The 25,811-nt window shown below is 33.9% G+C and overlaps 1 protein-coding gene across 3 annotated transcripts; it reads left to right on the top strand.

The window, feature by feature from the left end:
• Window positions 1–1,214: 1,214 nt before the first annotated feature.
• LOC105338275 (tyrosine-protein kinase Fer) lies at window positions 1,215–25,302 on the top strand. 3 transcript variants are annotated; one of them, XM_066086080.1, is made up of 17 exons: window positions 1,215–1,374; window positions 7,981–8,194; window positions 9,147–9,320; window positions 10,123–10,219; window positions 10,910–11,102; window positions 11,620–11,763; window positions 12,279–12,401; window positions 12,757–12,879; window positions 13,195–13,378; window positions 13,808–14,038; window positions 16,591–16,809; window positions 17,214–17,390; window positions 17,894–18,107; window positions 18,477–18,600; window positions 19,232–19,383; window positions 19,793–19,915; window positions 20,681–25,302. In XM_066086080.1, exons 2-17 carry the CDS (start codon window positions 7,982–7,984, stop codon window positions 20,818–20,820), a joined length of 2,631 nt encoding a protein of 876 aa, XP_065942152.1. In that variant the 5' UTR covers window positions 1,215–1,374; window position 7,981; the 3' UTR covers window positions 20,821–25,302. The 3 variants fall into 3 exon arrangements, with proteins under 3 accessions (XP_065942152.1, XP_065942220.1, XP_065942186.1); XM_066086148.1 differs by having other exon boundaries at window positions 1,216–1,374; window positions 13,808–13,996; XM_066086114.1 differs by lacking the exon at window positions 1,215–1,374 and adding an exon at window positions 3,149–3,285.
• The last annotated feature ends 509 nt before the right edge of the window (window positions 25,303–25,811 follow it).

The following is a 25,811-nucleotide window of genomic DNA, read 5'->3' as shown; positions in this document are numbered from 1 at the left end:
ATTTTTAACACATGCAAGTACGGGTCTTTTATTCCGAAAGGGAATAGGGGTAACAAGAAAATTGGCCGGCGACGATGATCAGATTTCAGCTAATTGAAGGAATTATTTAATTATATAACTTATTATTTTGACTAGAAATAATTCCAGTTAATAAAAATATACCTTACAAAAAATGTTTCTGTGTAAATGAAGAACAATGGCATACTTGTACATGCAGTCAAATCGAACACGCTAACAGAAATCACGTGACATTCGTCTCGGTACGCATGAGCAGTCACATTTATAAGCGATCTACATGTAGGTCAAGCGAGTTCTCACCAAGAATCAGCACGTCAGATTATATATAATGTGGAATTAAAGCAATGTATATGAGTGCAGCAAAGTACATTTCCCTTCTTTCACATAAAATACAATGCCAAGTTGATAATTGGAACACTGATATACACAGGAATTTGAATATTATAGTGTTAAAGTAGCAGCCCCCCCCCCCTCCAATGCATGTACAACACAACCCCACCCCCACCCCCCCTCCGGATTATGATTTTTGGAGATTGATGTATCTTATAAATAAATGATGTTACATGCATATGTTACATTAAAAGTTTGAACTTAACTATAACAGTTTATAAACTTCAAATTGACTGATAAATTTTAAACTTTTAAGGTAACGCTTATGCGTAATAGGAAACTGTACTCTTTATATGTTTAAAAGGCCTAACAGTGTTATCATCGTAAACCACGACCAATATGTACAATCTCCCCTATATATATATGTGAGGGTTATGCCGTATAGTAGCATGAAAAGATGCGCAATGTGGGGAGGGCATATGTGGTTAAAAGACTATAAACTGTTTACTCCTGCCATAAATATCGGTGTATCTTCCGCGTTACATTTTTCTCTTGAATAAAATTGGTAATCTATGATGGTACATTTATCAGGAATTGTAACCTCATTATTCGAGTTAGTCTCGTTCAACCAGACGCTCGGCTGTCTCCATAAAACTACGACGAGCAGAGAGTCCAATCGGCAATCCTCGGCTGATTCCGCTACGCTCGAGACAGAGTAGTTCCGAGTGGCAGAGAGACTCTCTGCTCGTCGGAGTTTTACGGAGACATCCGAGCGTCTGGTTGAACGAGACTATATTCGAGTTTGAATTATGATCGGGTTCGGGCTCTTGTTTTTTTTTTTAATTTCTGAAGGAGTTCCGAAGTCACCACGAAAATTGATGACATCACAACATAATATCGGGAAAGCGGAAGCTCCGAGAGGAAAACCATCGTTTGGATTGCCAACAAATCGGATTGATAAAGCAGTTTTCTCATTCATTATGTAAACATAAGGATACAAGCAGACGGCAATCCGCACGTGAGAATGTAAGTATGGAGCGCGTTGGTGTTTTATAAAGATAAATGCAAGCTTTACAGGATTGAGATTCACACCCGTACACACACCCCGTTCGCTCTGGGCTAGAAAACTCGCATGTGTGCGGCAATGCTGTCACCTATTACGCAACTTGACAAATATTGTGTTGACAGTTCAACACTTTGACCTAATTTCTGAAGCGCTTTCTTTAAGTTTAGGGTTTGACTTATGTTCAGCGTATAGCTGATCAGAAGAAGGTGTGTTTTCAATTATAAGAGAAAGTTATGAGCAGGTATTTAAGTTGTAAATGAGTCACAGAAATACTATAGGAATTTGTCAGGCATTGGTCTGAGTGGGATCTGAGTGGGCCCATTGAAAGGGTCAGCAGTGACATGATTAGCTGCAGGTTACATCAATCATTATTTATTTATATCTACACATTTCTTCGTAGAGTATATTTTGACATGATAAACATGTTTATAAATTGATAGAGTCCTGTAGGTTATGCACATTTTTCTTTCCTATTTCCTGATATTTATTACACTTTTACATTACTGTTTCAAAGATGCCATGCTAAAATCAATTATCAGATTAAACTCTTTAGGTCAGAGTGAACAGTGCTAAAGGAGGATTGAATCTCTCTCTCTCTCTCTCTCTCTCTCTCTCTCTCTCTCTCTCTCTCTCTCTCTCTCTCTCTCTCCCAACTAGGTTTCTAGTGAACTTTATGTTGATAAAAACAGGTGGGGGCCATCTCCCAAATGGGATATATGATAGCATGTTTGGGATATAATATCCCAAATGGGATATAAATTTTAAGTGCAAAAAGTAGATTTTTTTTCATTTTGCAAAACAAGTAAAATCCACATATTAGTCTAAGATTAGATGAAATGTAACAACTTTTGGTAAACAAGTTTTTTTTTTTGTAACTCGATCCACAGTTGCAGAGAGACGATCCCTCAGTTTATCCAATAGCTCTTGGCAATCACATTTTGTAAAACACATTACTAAATAAAGACAAAAGCACAATTGCATACTAATGTAACAGAAACATTGTTCAGGTATGAACCCAAATTCAAAACTTGCATCTGATTTTAGGAAAATTCATGGGAATTGTGGATTTGGAGGGAACCAATTTTGGCACCATACCAACCCTGCTACCTGCTAGCCCCCCCCCCCCCCCCCCCCGGCCCCCTCTGTTAGTGCCTATAACTGCTATAACTGTATCATTTGTTCTGTTTTTAGCTACCAGGATGTTAAATTGAATCTGATAGCTTGTGCTTATGAGTACTTAAAAAATAAATTTTTAAGTAAATGCTTGAAAAAGCTGCTGTTTATTCGGCCAAACAGAAATGTATGTCTGTATACCGTGAATTACAGTAGTGCAGGGCTGGTACAATGTAAATTATACATACATATACAATGATGTAGGGATGCAAGCGCTACTTTTTAAAATAATTTTTTTTTAATAAACCTGTAAAAGAGAATTGATCATAAAGTTATGAATAAAATCTTTTTACATTTATTTGACATAGATGGAATGGCATATCCATGTAAAACTTGATAACTTTTGGTTTGTTTGACCAAATGTTATGACACACTGTGAAACAGCTGATATTTATATAGCAACTTAAATTTGTTTTGTACCTTTCTTCTACAAAAAGGATACATGTTTTCTCTACTTAAACCCTGAAAAACATATTAACTACTTAAAGGTTTGCTGTGTATAGTTAGAGTCGGTCCAGGAACTGTATACAAACCTGTTGTCTCTGGGCCCAATCAGCACAAAACTATCTTGCTTTGGTTTGAAGTGACTTATTTTTATCTCTAAAAGGGAAGTGAATATACTTTGGGGCATGTTTTATTGAGATGGAAGTTTTGATTGTTTGTGTCCAGAAGTGGGACATGTACGTGTCATCATAACAGTAAGTTTACAGCTCTATGAATTACGTACGATCAGTGAGTGACAATGTTATTTAATTAGCTATTGGGAAGTAATTAATCTAAATAAACTTGTATTCCTCAACTCCTAATTGATAAATTAAGTTTCGATAATTAGCGTAGACTCATTTAATCTTTCAAGATATGTGTTTTTGACATGTGTACAGAAATTCAATTGAAGATTGCAAAAATAAAAAATGGCAGTTGAGATGAAAAAAAAAAACCCACATAATTTTAAAAAATTAATAATGCAATGATTTTAACAAAAATCCTTTAAGTTACATATAAGTTTGGTTTTTGTAAGTTTAATTGAGCTCGAAATTTTTAAAACAAGGCTATTGATTTTCATATTGTGACATATGAACGTAATATGATTTATTGTTGTGTGAACGTAAGGATCCGAAAAGGTCGAATATTGGTCAACAATGATGACCATGTAGCAGCATCTTTAAACTTGATGCCATGATAGCATACTCCTTACTTGATTCAATAAATAAAATTATAAAATTAACATCTTGGCATGTCAAATATCAGACACTTGCACTTTCAATTGTTAGATTTCAGTTTGAGTTTGTTTTATGTTAGGGGTGTTGGATCTTACATAGACAATTAGAAATAGCTTTGGAAGCAGTCAGCACGTCTATACATAGGTTACTTATCTAAAAAGAATAAATCATTAATAAAGTTAAAATATAATTATGTTCATATTTAAATGTTTATATATAATAGCACTTATTATACAGTTTCTTTAAACGTATCATATTTAGCGTGTACAATATTTGTCAGATCGAGATTGATTTTCCAGCAAGTTAACATGGGTTTAAATATAATTAGCATAATTCTGAATGTGCCAATTAATTCTTATATCATACATAATGTACTTGATTAAGGCTAAGCTGAAGTGATTTTCTACTACAAACGATAATATTTAGATGATATACAGATATACATAATATTTAAATACAAAGTACTTAATACATTATCAACATTTATTTATCTTGTTACATGTTGTAATATGATAAAACTGATATTAATATGATTGAATAATGTGCAGACTTTTGACAGGGACTGCACATAATGTAAATAGGAACAGTTTTTTTTTTTATTCACCCAATTTGTCCGTATCAGCAGAGACATTGTGATTTACATAGCCCACTAATGCAAACACCGCCGGCTTAGATAATATCATCAATTATACAACTGAATTAAAAGCCGCCAATGTATGTATTACTAACAAAGATAAAACAGCAAATTTTTCTTCCTGTTTCTCCAGCCATTTGTTTGTTCGAGGGGCAGGTTTTTAAGTTTTCATTCAGGCAAGTTAAACGAATAAAATTTGTCGACACTTCTTTTTCGTATCACCAGCGATAATTTGCTTAATGTGACCACTTAGCGACACGTCACATTGTGTGAATTCAAAATCTAGAGATATATTAATTTTTTGCCCAATTTTATATCCGTGTAAAGCAAATGTTTGGGACTGTATTGGATGAAAACTGAATTTTATTTAAAAACAGCTGGACTTTTTCAACAGACCATACATCTCTACTTTGCTTGACCAATGGGATCAACTTGGCTTGTATATATATGTTAAAAGCAGACTTGATTTTTGTTTGACATAGGGAAGATTGATTTTTTGGAAGACGACATCATTCATTACACCAATGGCAAATAGGAATACAAATCAGTTATATCAACCTGGATATAATTTTTTTTTTTTTGGGGGGGGGGGGGTACAGGGCTTGTATAACATGGCATAAAAGATTACACATAATTAATGTATTTTTACCTTGAATTTATAAAAAAAAAAAAAAATTTTTTTTTGGGGGGGGGGGGGCTTGTAATTTTGCAAAACTTATAGGTGTATGTATGTACACTTAAAAATGATGACTATTGTATAAGAATTGATTGAATGTGGTTTAAAGGACACACATATAAAGCAGGAAGCTAAATGACAAAGTGATTGATACATCTGGATTTTTCTGGAACGTGTTAAATACAAGGTGGACAGACTAGATATATGTTGTATCAAATTACGGAAAATCCTTGAAATTGATTGTTAGATATCAAATAGTGGATTAAGTGCTCACTCACTAGCAGCCCTTGAATCTATAGGCCGTAATGTGTTTTTCTGATGTTAAGTTAGTTGTAAACTTAGATATAAAAAGAGATTTAAACAAGTTTGAATGATTTGTCATGATTTTTATTAAAACAGATTAAATATGTCTTGTATAAAATTACTAAATGATTATTATTAGAATGAAGTAAACCAAATATGCGTGATGTTTTAATTTTAAAGTACCCCTAGGGCTTACTTATGAACGTAAACTTTTGGTGGCACGTGAAAACTCATTAAAATTTGCATATTAGGTATTCGCCTTCTTCGCCCTATCATTAAAATTGGAAAAACCCATCGATAACTTATTCCTATTTATAACCTACTAATATTGATACTCCCCCCCCCCCAACCAATTGTAATCATAAAGACATTCAACACTTAATTGATGTAAATGGTCAACAGAATTGGATTGTTTTTAAATCCTGTATTACTAGATAATGGAATCTCAAATGATAATGCTATTTTCTATAGTTTTATAAAAAGAACGTTCGTACGAAGTAAGCATGATTTTGTAACAATTTAATATGAATTTAAGTTTTGTATTTCTGGAGACAAAAATTGAAATGTGCTTGTGTCATGCCAGCTTAGGAAACACTTTTAAAATCTTTCACTAAAAAATACCCAAATTGAACAAAAAAGAAAACGTTCAGTGATATTAAGAGTATCAATAGTATTGCTGTAATATTTTTTTCAAGGTTTTCAGTACATGCCTTCAATTGTATAACTTTTATTTATGATATACTTGCGAAAATTTTAAGTTTCCGGTAAATATATAAAACTAAGGAAGAAGGGTTCAATATAACGCTGCGTTATAGGTCATTAATTTTGAATTTCCTTGAACATGTTCAATTTTTCTTTCTTTCCCCTGTCTTGTGCAAACTGATGAAAGCTCTAATTTCTATAACATTATTATTTTCAAGGAAACTAAATTTTAATCTCCTGTTTGTTGTGTTAAGTATAAGATGTGTTTTTTGTTCATACTGTTTAAAATTTAATTAATGCTGGTCTATGTATTTCCAGATCTTTAGACATTTTTTTTTTTAATCTTTAAAGCTTTTTAAGGAAGGAAACTTTAAAGTTAAATTTGGTTTCTCTGTTTGATGGAATGAAGTATTGCCATCAGATTAGCACATTTATTTATAAATGACTTCATTTAGATATTTTACTTCCTTGATATTCTTAAAGTCCTCTTAGACATGGTGTATTAAGATAGGATACTTTCTAATCTCAATAACGTGTGTTGTCATTACCATAGGTACAATAAAACTTGCTTATAATGAAGTGCAAAGGACAGGCTCTAATTTTGCTTTGTTATAAGCGTATTTCGTTATATCCGTCAAGTTTACAACATGAAAAAAAAATCACAGGAAATGAGAATCACTTCTCTGTAAGTGTCAATTCATGATGTACGCATGTTTGCTTTAAAAGTGTTTTACTGTATATGGAGCTTAAAACACACATATATAGTATGTCTCAACAAAATTTCCAAGTGATCACCCAGTATAATGTATTTACTATATAGAATAAGCACATTTATTGGTCATATTGTCCGAGTGACTGATTTTCACCTAACTTTCAAAAAAGTGAAGAATGATGCATTGACCTTGACCTCTGGTTGCAGCACAATACCTTGACCTTTGCTAAATATCACAAACACTTCCAGTTTGGTCGACAGTGTACACATATTTTATCTATCCTGCAAATATCACAATGGACACTTCAAATAAACTCTTGAATATAAAAATCCAAGCTTCTGAAAACTTTAAATTAAGGAGTCTTAAATTTGTTACTTAGCAACCTCTTTCATATAGTTGAATTGTCTGCACCCACTAGCCTAGGAATTGAAGTTTATATTAAAATGACTAATATTAAGAAAACATATATTAAGTATTATGTACAGCATGATTTACTAGAAGTTTCCTGTTCATAATGGAAAAAAGATAGTCATGACAGTGTATGCATGAGGCACATATTGTAGTTTAAAATAGAAAGAATTAAGACCAAGGGTTTTATTTTTACTGTCTTTGACGTCTAGTTTTACCATCAACCAGATCTTGAGGGTATCATCTGTTGTCTCAATATTTATAGATAATTGCTTCCATGTTTAGCTCATATTTCTATTTTTGTTACCTAAATGTGACTGCTTTTGCATCCTTGTTAGCTAATTCAGTGTCAAATGCCAGACCTAATGCTATCTCTCGTTGTCATTTGTTAGAGGACTTTTGAACGTTTCACACCCCTTTTTTGAAAACAAGATACCTAGCCAATCTCGACTTAACTTGGAGTGTAATCTCGTGGGGACTAAGTCCTTTCGGTGTCCATTGTTAGTAAACCAATATTGACTCATTATGAAATTTTGTGGGAGCAATTTTTGTGCATATTCAACTTTTCACACGCTCATTGATTTTCAACTGTGATCAGTGAATTAATATTGACTGTGTTTTATTTGGTGAAAAAACACAAGAAATCCTGAAAAATTGAATAAATTCAAGTGATTCCACAGTACTTAGAAAATTACTATGCCAATTTTAACAAAACTTGGCATGTGCTCCATTTTTAGCATGGGTTTTGGGACGGAGTTCCAGGGGAAGAAGTCCCATGAGGTGCTACAGCGTATCCAGGAACACGAGATCCGGCTCCTGGAGGTGATGAAGCGATGCCTCAACATCCGGGTCAAGTCCGACCGGAACTACGCGGACGCCCTGTCCGGACTCGTCAAGGAGGCCCAGAAGTTCACCTGTCCGGAGTTCCAGCCAATGCTGGCAGTTTTCCAGGTATATTTTAGATAATCAAACTACTTACCCCCGTACTCCAAATTTTGTTTGACTCTCTTGAATAGCTGTTTCTAAGAACAATTTAAAGTACATGTATTTTATACATTGGCCAACTGCAAAAGTTGGGTTTATTTTTTATGAACAAAGGAGGCACAGAAATTCACCTGTCAGAAGTTCCAGCCAACACTGGCTGTGTTTCCAGGCATCCTGATGGTCACACAATCATTAATGTTGCTAATATATCTTGAAGTTCCAGGTCTCTCTTAATATTGGAAATATTTCTCCACATTATTTTAGTCTCACTGTAATACCTGATCCATATAAGAGGGGTTTTATTTGCTCTCTGCTAAAGTTGATTATTTGAGAGCATTAACTAACTTTGGAAAAAAGGAAAAGCCAAAAGAGTTTATTCAAAAAAAAAAATTCACAATTTTGTTCACAAAGGTGTCAAATTTATCTTGATGAATAAGAACTGAAACATAATTTTCTTTTGGATTAATGAAGTATGAAGTAACTAAAGATTTCATAATTGTTTTTGAACATAATTTTGTTTCAATAAATTGTGAACATGGTGAAATCTTTTAATTATTCATGTGGAAAAAAGAATGATTTTTGTTACTAAGTTGACTGTAGATTCCTTATTTTAAGTGAATACTTAATTCAGCGATTCAGCCGTTTTGGATCAAATTGCAAGAACATGGTATAGCGAATGCCGAATTTTTCGAATACTTTCATGTAGTTTACATCTGTCCTAAAAATAAATTTAAAGTGAGATTGAAAAATTTGCGAGATTTAGTTCTTGCAATTTATGTTGATATTAATTCCTTGCATTTTATTAGAAATCTACACTATTGACAATTACCGGTAAAACTTATCAACAACAGATAAATGTACATACCAGCTTAAATTACAAAACAAGGCATTTCATTGGTTGAATCATTTTGATTGACAGGCGTGGGATGTGGTACTCCAACAGACAGATAACCTTCTACAACACATCAAACAAAACGCTCAGAAGATGGAGAGTGAGACCCTGACCAAGCTAGGCGACCTGATCAGTCGGAAGAAGGAGGCCAAAAAGTTCTACTCGGATGAACGGAGTCGTCTAGAGACAGAGTTCTACAAGGTACAATGAGATACAACTGTAAAATAAATCAATGATTTACAATTTGGTGTTATTATGTTCAACAATAATTGCACTGCAGTCAAACAGCCATTGATAAGATGTGTGTGAGTAACATCTTGACGGAATTAAAAATGCAGATAGAATTCAGAGGCAAATTTTTAGCCACCATTTTCCTAAGTCAAGAGTTTTTGATCCGCTCTGACTACATATACCCTTAACCGTACAGACAAAAAAATGCAAGTTTTCAGTGATAAATATTTTGCCATCTAGTGAGAGAACTAATTATTTAACTTTTGTGACCTGTTGTTCTGACCAATCAAAAAACGGGTAGTAAACATCTAAATGGTTGCTCCCATGAACAAGTTGTTCATAGTACTGTAGATTCCTAATTAAATGTGAGGAATTAATACATGTATCTGCGTAAAATCGCGAGAAGCACCCTCCACGGATTTTAAAATCTCGCCATTATTTCCTGAGAGTTGAAAACCATAAGAGAAAGAGAAAAAATGTCCACGTTCACGATTTTATATTCCCACAATTTGATACAAACCAGCTGGATCGCGGAATTAAGTACTCGCGTAATATAAGGAATTCACAGTAATGGAATTTGTAGAAAAGATAAGTTCACTTGGACTAACCACCAATAGCAGCAAGTCAATTACTACTCTTTGTCCAATTCATTTGAAAACATCTCAACATTGATTGATGTACAATTAACATAATTTCTGGCTCACCATAGCTGGAATCACAACTTTGTTGACAGAGCTGTTTGTTAACTGTAAATATAATCTACTGTTGACAGGTGCAGGAGGAGGTACAGAAAAACAAACAGGAGTACAGTCGCTGTGTGATGAGGCTGACCACCGACGAGGCCAAGTACAATGATGTCAAATCCAAAGGTCAGTCAGGGTCAAGGTCAAATAATCACTCTACATGTAATGTACCGTCAAACTTCGTTATCTCTAACTAGATGGGACTGTTTAAAAACTTCGAGATATCCGAGTATTTAAGATACTGAGGGTAAAAAAGTTAAAAAAAAAAGTGGTTGAGTCTCACAAGTTTTTTTGATATATCCATTGTATTCGAGATATCAGTGTTGGAGATATCAAAGTTAAACTTTTAATGTATATATAATAATAGATAGTACAGACAAAGCCAAGTACTACTGCAGTGCTTATTAATTGAGGAATTGTTCCAGGAAGTAGCAAAGTATCAGCAGGCTAAAGTCCTTAACTGGTGTAAATATTACATTGTCAGGGAAATGAACAGTTTTATGGGGAGAAATAGCTATTGACATTAAGTTATTCCACTTTTTCAGGTATATTTCCTTATATGAGCCAAATGAGTAGCAAAAAGTTTTATTTCTGTGTGAACCTTTCTAGGGTCAAGAGGTCAATTTTAAGATGTCAGAATGACCTTTGCGATATCGTATATTTTAAACGTTCTGTCTTTCTGATATAAATATCATAAATATAATAAATAAATCACAATGTTAGAATATTCAGCAGGATATCAACATGATTTTATTCAATCTAAAGAAGGTAGGAAAGTACAATTGCAACTCCATTTTTCTCATTTTTATTTTCCAGCTGTCAAGTCCGCTAAGATTGAGGAAGCCAAGGTGAAGTACCAGAAGTCTGCGGGGCGCCTACACCGTATCCATAACGACTACGTGATGTCACTACGTGAGGTCAGTTCCTGTCAGGAGGGCTACCTCACGCGGACCTTGCCGAGCTTCCTCAACTATCACCAGACGTCGCAAGAAATCCTCGTGCAACAGTGGTAAGATGCAGGGCTTAACAATAATCTAGAATATTTATTTATTGTCACCCCCAAATAGCGAAATCCTAGTGTAGCAGTGATAAGATGCAGGACTTAACTAAAATCTACAATCATTTATTCATTGTCACCTCCAAATAGGAGATAGTAAAATCCTAATGCTGCAAACTTTAAGATAAGATGTGCTGATAATATAAAATTATAATGGGGAATATTTATATCTTCCTCAACTATCACCAGAAATTCTCATACAACTGTGGTAAGATGCAGGGCTTAATTAAAATCTATATTTATTTATTGTCACACTTTGAGTCTTATAATATAGAAATGATAGAAAATAAAATATTGTATTTCTTCCATAACTACAACCAAACCTTCTAAGAAATGTTATTGCAACAGTGGTAATGGCACCTTAACAAAAAGCATTTCTCTATTGGGTTTAGTTAGTCTAGAGTTGATTTTGATATTCTTATGGATAAAAAGTATCTCTATAATGTTTACTTCATCTTCTATTTGACAGTAAAGAAATTCTCCTCCAGTACCAGGAATTGACTGATTATTCTGACGAGACTTGTCAGGCAATATACCGAGGAACGAGAGAGGCCATCGAAAAGATCAACCCTGAAAAGGAGTATGACAATGAAGAGTTTGTTAACGCATTCAGGTTAGTAACCTTACTCTTGTGAGAAATAGGACCCCATGCCTATAAAATATATAATTATCTCTGACTCATTAAGCATGTTTAAAAGTTTGTATGTATGATTTGGAAGTGATATTGTTAGTCTCTCTTCGTATGTGCATATGAACTGTAAATCACCCCTTGCCTATAAAATATACATGTATATATCTCTGACTCATTAAGCATGTTAAGTTTGTATGTATGATTTGGAAGTGATATTGTAAGTCTCTCTACATATGAACTGTAAATGTATGATAAGTTTGTTTGATATTTGGTGGAAATTTAGTTTTGAACAAGTTATTGCAGATTTGATTTAACACATTTCTGAATCTAAATATTTCTACTATCAATCCATGACATTTGATGATGTACCTGAATTACTGCCAAATAAGCTAAAAATGAATACACTGTCAAAAGTAGTGTGTTACAATATTTGATCTGGTAGATCTTCAATATCACTTTTATCAACAATGTAAAACACATCTCTCGCTGATTTTCAGCTCGGAGAAGATTGAACCAATCGGCTTTGAGTTTGGTAACACGTTGCTGGCCGACTACCAGGGGATTCTGGAGAGCAACAAACTGTCCCTGAACGATCTCACCACGACAGACATACAGACCAGGTGGGAACAACCTAAAGCAGGTTTTTTATTCCTTATTGGCCAGATATTTTACTCAATTGTTCAGAGCATTCTGTATTTGGTATGATTTGTTCAGTAATGTTGGCATCTTAATATCATAATGTAGACAAAGTGTTTGACTTTTTGCATTATGAATAATGAGATACTAATAGGCAGATCCAGCTTTGCACATTTCAATATTTAGTGTGCAAATTGACAATGAGAATGCGAATTTATTTGGATGTTTCGCCATCTCTCGCTGTAAAACATAGCATTTTTTTTTTCTCAAAACAAGAACAAGTTTATAGATTCTGAAACATTTGATGTCTATTATTTTGTTGTTTTCATCCATTTACAGGAAGAAAGAGCTAGAGGAGGAGAAGAATCGCCTGGAACTACTGCTGAGGAACCGCAGCGACTCGCTGCACCACGTGGAGGAGGAGCTTAAGTTGATTGGCAGCCAGCAATGGCAGTCACCCGAGTACGTCCGTCTCTCTCCCTCTCTCTCTCTCTCTCTCTCTCTCTCTCTTTCTCTCTCTCTCTCCTCAATTTTTGACATTCACATTTTTCAACCTAAATGTATTTGATGAAGCAAATAGATAATTTCAACATAATGTAACTATTTGCTCTGTCCAATCAAATTGCCTGTTACATTGCTGACCTGATATTGCCAGGTATCATATTAGGCAGGAGCATTTAAAGAAATCTTAAATTTTTGCTCAATCAATTTGCATGTTACATTCATTTGTAATCTATAGTTTTATCCAATCACATTTCCCGTTACATTGCTGAGTAGGTATCACCAGAAGAGACAAGAGCTGGAGAAGCTACGCTGTGATTTGGCGGACACCGAGGCGAAGCTCGCCACACAGGAAGTCCTGCTGAACGAGGTCGGCGAGCTGATCGAGACCACGGGAGAAAACATTCCGTCAGCTCTCGAGTTCTCGGCCGACATTTCTATTGACGACACAGGGTCTTCTGTAAGTTATTTTAAGAACCTAGATATCTAAAAACCAGACAGTTGAATTTATTTCTGTGTAGTGTCTGTCTCTCTGTCCATTATTGTTCATCTTTATTGGATTTATAATACTTGGTTACCTGAAGTTTTAAATGTATCATTGACAAATGGAAATAAAGATAAGCATAGTATATCAATTCAACTTAAAAATTCAATGAGAAGTTATTTTTATTCATGAAAAGGAAGTGGGTAAGGTATTTCCAATTTTTTTTTCAACTTACAAATTCTTTCTGTGTTCAGTAATACTTATACACATATAAAAGACAACTTTGCATTTACTAATTACCTTGATGAAAATATTAAACACATGTACATGTCATATTTGACAATGTATATTTATTTTCAAAACCAGTATTCACATTAATGATAACAAACTGAATAAATTTTTCAGCCTAGCATGTTTGGTTCCAAAGGTTTCAAGGGAATTAAAAACTCTCTCACACAAACTCTTCGGGAAGCCATCCATCGGAAGTCGGCGCCAGAAAACGATGAAAATCCGCGAGACAGTTATGAGGAACAGGATAACAAAGAGAACAACAAGAGTAACGGGCCTCAGTCACCCACCTCGCCGGATTACTCGGTAATATACGTTAGGGACACACCTCACCAAACAAAACACCAGGTAATATACGATAGGGACACACCTCACCAAACAAAAAACCAGGTAACAAAATACCAGGTAACATACATGTACATCAGTAACACACCTCATCAAATAAAATACCGTGTAACTTACATCAATAATACATCTCAATAAAATACCAGGTAACACACATCAATAACACACCTCACCAAACAAAATACCAGGTATCGTACATCAAAAACACATCCCACTAAACAAAATACCAGGTAACACACATCAAAAACACATCCCACTAAACAAAATACCAGGTAACACACATCAAAAACACATCCCACTAAACAAAATACCAGGTAACACACATCAAAAACACATCTCGCTAAACAAAATACCAGGTGACACACATCAAAAACACATCTCGCTAAACAAAATACCAGGTGACACACATCAAAAACACATCTCGCTAAACAAAATACCAGGTAAAGTACATCAAAAACACATCTCACTAAACAAAATACCAGGTGACACACATCAAAAACACATCTCGCTAAACAAAATACCAGGTAACGTACATTAAAAACACACCTTAGTAAAAATACTAGGTAACGTACATGTACATCAATAACACACCTCATTAAACAAAATACCAGTGAACATACATGTAAATCAATAACAAACCTCGCCAAACAAAATACCAGGTAACATACCTCAACAACACACCTCACTTAACAAAATACCAAGTAACCTACATCAATAACACACCTCACTAAACAAAATACCAGGCTCCGCCGTCACCAAAATTTCTAAATCCCTCAGCTCATTCCTCAAATTAAAGCCTTTAAAGAAAAGTGCATAAATTTGAGGTCAAACCTCAGATTTGAGGCTGAGTATTGACTTGAGGAAAGTTGGTGGAGGTGGGGCCCGGTAACATACATCAATAACCCACCTCACCAAACAAAATACCAGGTAACGTACATCAAAAACACATCTCAGTAAAAAATACTAGGTAACGTACATGTACATCTCGCTAAAAATACCAGGCACCAGTAGATACTAAGTTCCCCGCTTGATATGATATTTAAGGTTCGATCTACCGTATTTTTCGAAAATTAGGTCGATACGGTTTATTGGGCGAAGGAGGCCGTTTTTAGCCAAAAAATAAAAAAAAAGTATAAATAGGTCGACTTCGAAGAATTGGTCGAAAAATTACCGCTAGTTCTAATTTTAATCGTATTTCACAGTTTTAAACAAAAGGGAAATAAAATGTATTTCTTGGAAACATCGTAAAAAAATGTCTGAAATTGCATCAAAATTTTCAAACCAATTAATTCAGTACGGCAGGTTTTAATTTAAGATCGTTTTTTATTACTGCCCTGCCATGTGTATAAACTGGTGTTAACCGGGGGATAGTAACTTAGCCTGGAGGCATGACTACGGTAGCACATGCCACCCTTTGTCTCTGTCTGACTTTTTACTGTGTATATACACATGAGTCAACCTCTGATCTCATTGAAGCCTGCGGGCATGAGTAGCACGTGCAGAGAGTTCAACTGTGTATAAACAAAGTAAGCGCTACCCAGACTGCTTTCAGAGACACCTGGCTAAAATTTCATTGAAAGTTTTATATTGAATATACAGAAAAAACTTGTTCATGTATTCTATTATGAAAACAATTTTTTTTTTTTATTTCTACCGACGATATTTTTCCCCCGTAATTAACCTTTGTATGGTTCTCTTTTTACTTTTCTCATTTTATTTCCTGTTTATCGTAAGCACACAATCCAAATGCATGACAGCATATAATAATGATCGAAAGATGATTCAGTCAGTGATCTAAGTAAGAATGTAAGAAGAAATAAATTTATTTACATTTAATTTTGTTTAAATGATAAATTACTACAGTATATTGATTAAAATCCATACGATTTTTACACTGAAATTCAAGCAGTATTATAGTAAATACTCATAATTTTATTGGAGGGTTGCATAAATTTTTGCAAAATTTCATATCAAATTTTCCAACAAAAAAAACCCCATAAATTGGGCGAAGCGATGAATAGGGCGAGGTCCACGTGTCAGGAAAAAAAAGTATCGACCTAACTTCGGAAAAATACAGTACACTTTTATTTGTAAAAAAAAATATAAGATATCTTGTAAGAACAATGTATTTATATTTAAAATCTAACTTAAGTCTTTCTATAATAACTGAAGATATACCGACAAATTCAATGTATCTCAGTAATTTGGTAGGTATTTTGTTTTCAAAACATTATTTGTCACTTACAGTACTAACTTTGACATAGTGCATTGTTATACAATCCGTCACTTTGGCCAAATAGTATCTATAGTTGGTCTTCAGCACTGCAAAATCAGGTCAAATTATTCTTGTTGCTATATTGAAAAGGGGAATAACTCAATTTTTCAAATTGAAGCTAGAATATGAAAATTGATCTTTTCTTACAAATTTTTCAGTGCCACATAAAGTTTGGCTTGAAAACCAAGATAAAATGTTTAATGGCCTTACTTTGAAAATATACATAAATAGATACAATTTAAGTTTAATCATTTACTTACTTACTTACTATGTCTTCTAGCTAGCTAAAAATAACACCTCGAGCTCGGGACATGACATTCCCGTCGAGGAGCAGGACTGGTTTCACGGCGTACTACCGAGGGAGGAAGTCCAGCGACTGCTGACCCGCGACGGAGACTTCCTGGTCCGTGAGAGCAGGAATCGCAAAACCAACGAACCGCAGTACGTGCTGTCTGCCTTCTGGGAGGGTCACCGCCATTTCATTATACAGTACGCTGATGTAAGTAATAGTAATTATAGGTAAATACTGATTACATAGATCATTATTTTTATATTTTATTTTATTTTCATATAGTATGCGGACATATGTACTGTAGATTCCTAAATTTATCCTTGCGGATTCAAAATCTCACTTTTATTTTTTAACATAAGTTTACTACTTGAAACTATGCTAATAATTCGATGTTCGCAATTTTATATTCTTGCATTCTGATGCTAACTGGTTGAATTGCAGAATTAAGTACTCGCGTAAAATAAGATATCTACAATAACAAAGATTTTCTTTTGTTCATTAAAAATTCAATCGACAAAAGCTTTGGTGTACATCTGTTTTTATGACTAATAGGTGATGCTATTGTTTTAATGATGAATAACATAAAATAATGAGACAACTTTCACGGACAGAATGGTTGGCGTTTTGAGGGGCGATCCTTCCCCACAATATCAGAGTTAGTGAACCATCAGCATTCATCTGGTGAGCCGGTGACCACAAAGTCACAGACCATTCTGAAGAACGCCATCCTCCGCGAACAGTGGCAGCTCAGGAACGACGACATTGCCCTGGAGATGAAGATCGGAAACGTAGGTTATTTCATAATCTCAGTTTGGGGTTGATTTGCAAGAAGTTTGAAGTTTGAAAAATAAAATAATTCTTCCAAAATTTTAGTTTAAGAAAAATAAGTGAGAATTTAAAGTTTGCTAAACAGTAAATGAAATATTGCTAATGTCATTCTTTCTACATTACGGTTAATGTATAAATATATTCTTTTTGATTACCTACAACCAAAGTCAAATCAAGAATTCAATATACCTCTGAAGGTGAAAGATTTTTAAAAAATAAATTTAAGATAAAAGAGTCGCTATGTACTGTAACAGTTTATTTTACATCAGGTAGATTATTAGATGATCTGTAATAGACACAACACACACAAGTACATAAGTAAAAAACAGTTGCTGGGGTTTTTTTAAATGAAAGGTGATATTGTTGAGGTATACAGGAGTAAATACAAGCCGAAAAGAAATGGTAGTAGATGTGATAAAGTTCAACGGTAACAAAAATTTACTCTTTTTATTTTTAAACGTAGGGTAACTTTGGCGAGGTGTACCGCGGTAAGTACAAGCCGAAGGGAATGGTGGTGGCCGTGAAGACGTGTAGGGATACGCTGTCCGAAGACCAGAGAAAGAAGTTCCTACAGGAGGGGCGCATCCTGAAGCAGTACGATCACCCCAACATCGTCAAGTTCATTGGGATCGCCGCACAACGGCAGCCTGTGATGATTGTCATGGAATACGTTGAGGGTAAGGGGAGGGAGTCTTATGCTTTAGGCTTGTTTATTTCTGTGGGCATTAATTTTAGTTTATGAATTTTTTTTCATTTTGGGAAAATACTTAATTTTGATAATATGTAAATTTTGAACAATGCCTCAATTAATTGTGATTGCTGTCATTTTGTCCGTTTTTGATGAACATGTTAATGATTTTTTGGATCCAATAAAGAAGCACATATTAAAAAAAATTTCATGAATGACGAACATACAGTATCTTTATGAAGAAGGAGAGTAGAAACATTCACAGTAAAATTAGATGACATTATGAATTGATTTTTAAATATATAATTTATTGTACAGTCTAAGTGCTATCATGACAATGGTATCTCTTTTTGCTCAGGTGGTGCCCTGCTGAACTATCTAAGGAAGCAGGGAAAAACCCTGTCTAAGAAACAGCTGACCAAGATGTGTGAGGACGCCGCCAGTGGGATGGCTTACCTGGAGAGCAAGAACTGTATCCACAGGTAGGTGTATTGTACAGGTGTAAATTAATGGGATGGAGGTCACAAATTGAGCTGAGCAATTTTATTTTCCTATTTCTAATGTGTACAATGCTTTACTAGGTTATTTGTAATGCTTAGCCAAAATTTTAATTCAATTGTTGAGTTATACATGTATGTGAGGTACAAAGCCCACAGTTTTCTCTTACGTAAACAAGAGCTAATGCCATGTTTTTGTTTACATAGGTGAAATACAATGTTTTTTGGTTTTTTTAAAAATTGAATTGACAATGTGGCGATTTTTACATTCAATTTTGTTTTAATCCTGGTATTTATATTCAGCACTCAAAAATGGAAGCAAATAAAAACCACAACTCGATCTTTGTTAACATAGACAAAAATTATGCATTCAAACTACTGTAAATTTCTTATTTTACGCAAGTATGTAATTCCGCGATTCAACCATTTTGCATCAAATAGCGAGAGTATTAAATTGCAAATGCAGAATTTTTTTCATAGTTATATTAAGTTTACATCTGTCCGTAAAATAAAAGTGAGATTTTAAAATCTGCTAAAGTACTTTTTGATTTTAAGCTATTATTTCCTTGCAAATGATTAGCAATCTACACTTAGTCTATCTGCTTTATTTGTACAGAGACTTGGCCGCCAGGAACTGTCTGGTCGGGGATAAGTCAGTGGTGAAGATCTCGGACTTTGGGATGTCCCGAGAGGAGGAAGAATACACCGTGTCCGACGGACTCAAACAGATCCCCATCAAGTGGACAGCCCCCGAGGCTCTGCTGTATGGTAAGAGAGACAAAAAAGATCAGAATGATCAAAAGTGGGGGTTTCCCATGATTTCTGATTGGATGTTTGATTTTACTCATACATTATGGTACATGTAAGAGAGAAAACATTTCTATACCGGTAATTGCTCTCCCAATTATATCCAGTGAGATGCTTGTTTTACCCAATGACTTGACATTGTAATTAATATCAATTAACAGTGCTAAATTTGATATGGGTGTAATTCCTTCACCAGAATGACTTTAAAAAATGTGCATTTCTCAAGCATCCTTAAAATATAGAGGTTTATTTCTAATAAAAGAGCATTGAAGATTATCTTGTTCTCAGATTAAACTGTAATCAACATAATACACATGTATGAGCATTTTCCTTTTCACATTACTAAGTTAAACGTGATTTTCTTTCACAGGGAAGTACACCTCGCTGTGTGACGTGTGGAGTTTCGGGATTCTGATGTGGGAGATCTTTTCCAGTGGAGTCACACCGTACTCTGGAATGACCAACAACCAAGCCAGGGAGCAGATAGACAGAGGTAGTGTATAGGTTATATCTTATGTTAGGGTTCCTTTAACATTTACCAAGCCAGATAGACAGAGGTAGTGTATAGGTTATCTCTTATGTTAGGGTTCCATTTACATTAACTAGGCCAGGAAGCAGTTAGACCGAGGAAGTGTATAGAGCCTGTTATTTCTTACGTTAGGGTTCCATTAACATTAACCAAGCCAGGAAGCAGTTAGACCGAGGAAGTGTATAGAGACTGTTATTTCTTACGTTAGGGTTCCATTTACATTAACTAAGCCAGGAAGCAGTTAGACCGAGGAAGTGTATAGAGCCTGTTATTTCTTATGTTAGGGTTCCATTAACATTAACCAAGCCAGGAAGCAGTTAGACCGAGGAAGTGTATAGAGCCTGTTATTTCTTACGTTAGGGTTCCATTTACATTAACCAACTTGAAGCCAGGAAGCAGTTAGACCGAGGAAGTGTATAGAGCCTGTTATCTCTTATGAATTTGTCGTATTTCTTACCCATTTTAGCGTTGCCGCCTAATGAAGTAATGGTTAAAGTTGTTCTGTTGTACCCCAGGTTCCATAAGGAATATAGAATTATATAAGTCCTTGGAAACAAAACCTTGAATAAAATTTTTTGGTCTAAGTTAGAATGAATGTTTGATTTCTTCGTAAATTTTTGCAACAAGAATATCTTCTTTTTTTTTCATAATTCATAATTAAAATTGTTAAATGAAATATGATGTTGGGTAATTTATTTAGATTAACTGACCAGTTGGTTTCCTTTGTAGGTTATAGAATGCCTGCCTCGGAGGGAACCCCTGAAGCATGTTATGACCTGATGATGAAATGCTGGGAATACAACCCAAGCGAGCGTTATCACTTTGACAGAATCCAGAAAGAACTCCATTCAATATACAAGTCATTATGATAGGTCCAGCTTTGTGATTCCCATCATGCAATAGACATTTACCACGATATATATACATAGGATATTCATGATTACCCATAATTCTTTGTGAATTCCTATAAATAGTGCTTCTGACGTTGGTGCCCATGATGTGTGTAAAATGGAAACTCCCGTGATTCTTTGGGGCGAATACCCACAATGCATTGGACCGCTGCATTACACTGATACTGAGTTTGCTGTGTGATATGAGTGGCTATCACATCTAATACTGCTGAACTTTATGTAACAAAGTTAACAGCTGCCTTATTTGTGATTTGCCTTGAATGCTATGGGACAATCAGAGGTCATCAGAAAAAGGGTGAAAAGTTCAAAGGTCAAGGACAGATGTGCTGAAGGTCATGTAAAGAAGAAAACATGGCTTCAGGATGTACTTTGTGAAAAGTTTGTTGTAGCCATTGCTAATAATTAGTTCAAAAAGTCATTGCTTATGTCAACCAAGTTACCAAGACTTTTGACCGTACAAGCAAGCAATTTGAAAATTTTAGCAATTTTGTTTAACAGAATATGCATAATGTGTAGTGAAGTAGAAATTAACCGAGATGTTATGACATGTTTAAAGTAAGTTTTAATAACTTTTGACAATATTTTGCTTTTTATGATATTTTTTTACAATCATTATTCAACTTGTTTAAAATTTAGAAAAATATATAATTATGCAGATATTGTAGACTTCATCATTTTTAAACTTCCGACAAGGCAGTCATGTGCATAAACTGTGTGTTGCAAAATCAAAATACATCCAGAGAATGAAATGGAACCATATATATATTCATGTATGATTTGTATTAACATTTCTTTATCATGTTTGTAACACAATATATGTGCAAAAGTATCAGTTCTTCCAAATCATGTCATTAGGGTGTATTGGATTTTTGGTGTGTTTTTTCTTAATTGCCCAAAGGATTTGGTCGGTTGAAATGAATTTCCAATAGGTCTTTTATACTGGTATTTGATACAATGGATATCTTTACACAATAATGCTTTTTCTAGACATAAGAATCCCAATGGAAAAGGGTCAGTAAAATGTTAATTCATAGTCTAATCTACTGTAAAAGTTGTGATTTACGCATGGGGGAAATTTACAGTGGTTATGCGGTAAGCTAAAATGCGCTTAAAATACCCCAACACGTTTGGTAAAATATTAAACAATTTAAAGTGGTAAATCACTTGTCCACGTATTTAATACCCACGCGTATTGTTTGATCATAGAAAACGTGTACTTAACCACCAGTGTAAATTACCAATTTTTACAGTATCAGTTATTGTAACCAATTTTTATTTGCGACGATTATACATGTAAAACAATGTTGTAATGATATACAATGATTACATTGGTTACATTATTATTGTAACATAAACTGGTTGTATGATCTTATATCATATTCATTTTTACGATATTTGAGCAATATTAGTTTAATCTTCAATCTTCACCCCAACCAAAGTTTTGTAACCACGATCAAAATCTCTGATCGAAACTGAGGGTGGATTCTTTATGTTTAGATAAATTAATTCATAGAAACTATGTTGAAATGAACAAAGTGTCGAATTAAAATATTTGACACCTGAAAATACTCATGTGTGAAATAATGCACCATTTGAATGTTTACCCCGTTGGAACAGTTTTTATTATCAGTTTAATTTTAACTAATAATTAAAGAAAGATAAAAAAAAAAAATTGACAAATAAATTAATTGTGTAGTGTACAATATCCACCACACCTAGAACATTGAATATCTTTTCATTAAGCCTGCTTGATTAGGTTACGTACTTTCACTTATTTCCAATGGTTTGTGGTTTGTATTTTCATCTCATTACCAGACTTTTTTTCTGTGGCACAGAGTTGTGAGTACATTACTGACGGAGAAGAATCATAAACAATGAAAACCTTAGCCTATGTACATGCATCACAATTTTTTTTTCAAAAATGAACATTTGTAAATAAAAAGAAATACACTGCTGGCACATGTATATTAATGTTTGTTTAGGGTTAGAACAGTTAAGTTTCATTAAGTTTATGTATTGAGAAAAAAAAATGTTTTTCAATATTCCTGATAATTATATGTAAATGGAATGCTATGTTAAGTGAGACTTTTATGTTATAGTGTTCTTACACAGTTATCTTTCCTTTATCCCTCTATACGTTTTCGACTGTTGTTTACAATCTATGCATCATGTGAATATGTCACTCTATTCTGTGTTATTTATTACATATTATATATCGTATGTTATTTCTATTATATACATTCGTGGGTTTTTTTCTGTCAAAACTCCGTTTGCTAGACAAATCATACATTTCCTGATGCCTTTGTTGTTTATTAATCATAGTGTTCCGCCATTAACACAATTCCATAAACTTTTTTTGAACACTTGATTTTAATTGTGAATGTTTTGTCTATAGCACACGTTTTCAGCTAGATGTATCGTCTTTAAACCTGAATTGTTGATTTTATATTGATAAACGCACGACAATCTCTGTCAAAAACATGTTTAGCACAAGTTGCATTTCACATGTTGTCTAGCACATGTTGTCTAGCACAAGTTGCATTGCACATGTTGTCTAGCACATGTTGCCTAGCACAAGTTGCAATGCACAAATTGCATCGCACATATTGTCTAGCACAAGTTGCATTGCACATGTTGTCTAGCACATGTGGGTCTTCTAATGTTATGAGGAGTTGTAGGGTTTTGTACTATTTGATCATTTACTGGTATTTGTTTATGTACATTAAAACATGTTTCTGTACCTGTGTTCACTCCTTCGATATCAGATGAACCATTTTACAGATTTAAACAATGTTATGAGGTTTTTTTATCCATGTTTTTATGAATAAATATTTTCTTTAATAATTAGCAAGGGCCTTTGTATAAAACCTTTATCGACAGCAGATTGCCTTCTATATATGTTTGCAAACTGTTAAAACCATTAGCTCGATCTTTGAGCTTGTTAAAGTTGCTTTAGATACATGTATACTTCAGGAGAGTGTTTTGACATTTGAAGTCGGTTTATATATTACATTTGTTATAAGATCTCTTCCTGTAACTGCCTATGTCATATTATTACTTTTGTTTCAGTGTGATAGATTATGTTAAATTTTTACTTCTACATCCCAAGTGAAGTTGTAGATGGTATTTTATAAATTGATAACTCATTTATTAAACCTCGTAATGAATTCAGGCTTTTAATTTGTTATTTAAACATCTATGTAAAACGAGAGTATTTTGCTATCCCTTACTGTTTGTAAAAGATTAATGTGTTTTTTTTTCAAAAGATATGGCTCTCATAACGTTTATGTCTGAAGGACTTACTGATATTTGTGCAGCAAAAAACACACAAGAAACCTGCAGGCTTTCATTTATGACAACTCTCTACACAATACACAGATTAAAAGCAGTTATTAAAATCATTTAATTAATTGATTACATTGCATCTTTGTTACGGTTGTTTAGCTGTTTAGAAAAAAAATAATCGATCCATTCAAACATAATACAAACATTCTGATATCCTTCTTATATTTATTTTAATGATATTTAAAACGTTTTGATCGATAAATATTTTATTTGATTTTGATATTGATTGTTTAGTTGATTGATTGATTGATTGATCGGGAATTTACTCGTAAAGACTGCTTGATATTTTGACGGCCCATTCAAAAGTTTTTCACGCACGCGGAGACATGACAATACATGCTCGGATGTATACAGCTTAGACATCGTTGTTTGGCGCATTAGAACTATTCAACCGTCGGGGTTCATTATCTTTAAATAAATTTGTCTGATTTATAAAAGATTCAGATCACGTTGCTAATCAAGAATTAGGTGCCTATTTAAACATTTTGTTTATCCCAGTGTTACTCCTTGATGATTATTTTTTAGTTCTCTAAACGTTTCAATATTGGACCACAATGTTGTGCCTTTAATAATCTCAGGAGAGCCATTATCCCCATCATTAAGACCCCCCCCCCCCCGACAATCAAAGAATAGGCTCACCAAGATTGTGAATGTATTTTCTAATTGTCAACTATAGGGATTACAGTAATGTTTGATTGTCAATGGTTGGTTGCTGAAGAATGTATTTTCCAAGTTATTACGGTGCTATGTAGGCGCCTTATTTTGGTCTGAGCTGTGTTCTGAATACATTTTGTTGTATAGTTACATACAAATGGCTTGAATGGGAGTTTCAACAACAAATACCATGAATAAGAACCAGTATCTATTAAAATCCCCATGCAAATATATGGTATAAACTGTTTTAAGCAAAATGTATGTTGACTTTGAAAAATAATGATAGTGTCTTGAATTAGTTTCATACATTTTTTAGGAAAGTAGGATGAACTGTTTATTATATGTTTATGTAATTACAGAATGTATGTCTTTGATTTGATTTTAATTGTTTACCATCATTTGTACGTTATAAAATGTCCTAATAAAATGTAACAGATGTAATGTTTATGCTCTTATAATTTCGAAGTAGCTAGAATGGTATACTCCAAAAATATATTGTATAAATCCACACACCTAGTAGTATATGAAAAAATGACAACACCGAAATAAACTCAACTAGTTTCATTATCATTCTTCAGGGGTTTGACTATATATTGCTTTGTGTAATTATATATACCTATGAATTTGTGTATTTGTGTGACTAAGCAACATATTGTCAAACTCCTGACGATTGATAGTAACACTTATTGAGTTTATTTTGGTGTTGAGATATATATATATATATATATATATATATATATATATATATATATATATTCAACAACTTTCAGATCGAGTTACGATTTTACCATTATTCCGGTCTTCCGTATTTTTAAACTTTACATAACAGTTTGGGCTGTTTATTCCATTGATCCTTCCAGTTTTATTTATGTATAAATCCCAAATCTGACATCTGTATGACGACTTGTTTCTGTCTTCCCATACGTTTTTTGTCGTTCGTCGCCATGTTG

Source organism: Magallana gigas, chromosome 1, assembly GCF_963853765.1.
Source record: "Magallana gigas chromosome 1, xbMagGiga1.1, whole genome shotgun sequence".
Lineage (NCBI taxonomy): Eukaryota > Metazoa > Mollusca > Bivalvia > Ostreida > Ostreidae > Magallana > Magallana gigas.
Note: the sequence above shows the minus strand (reverse complement) of the source record. Positions and strands in the feature narration are given on the sequence as shown.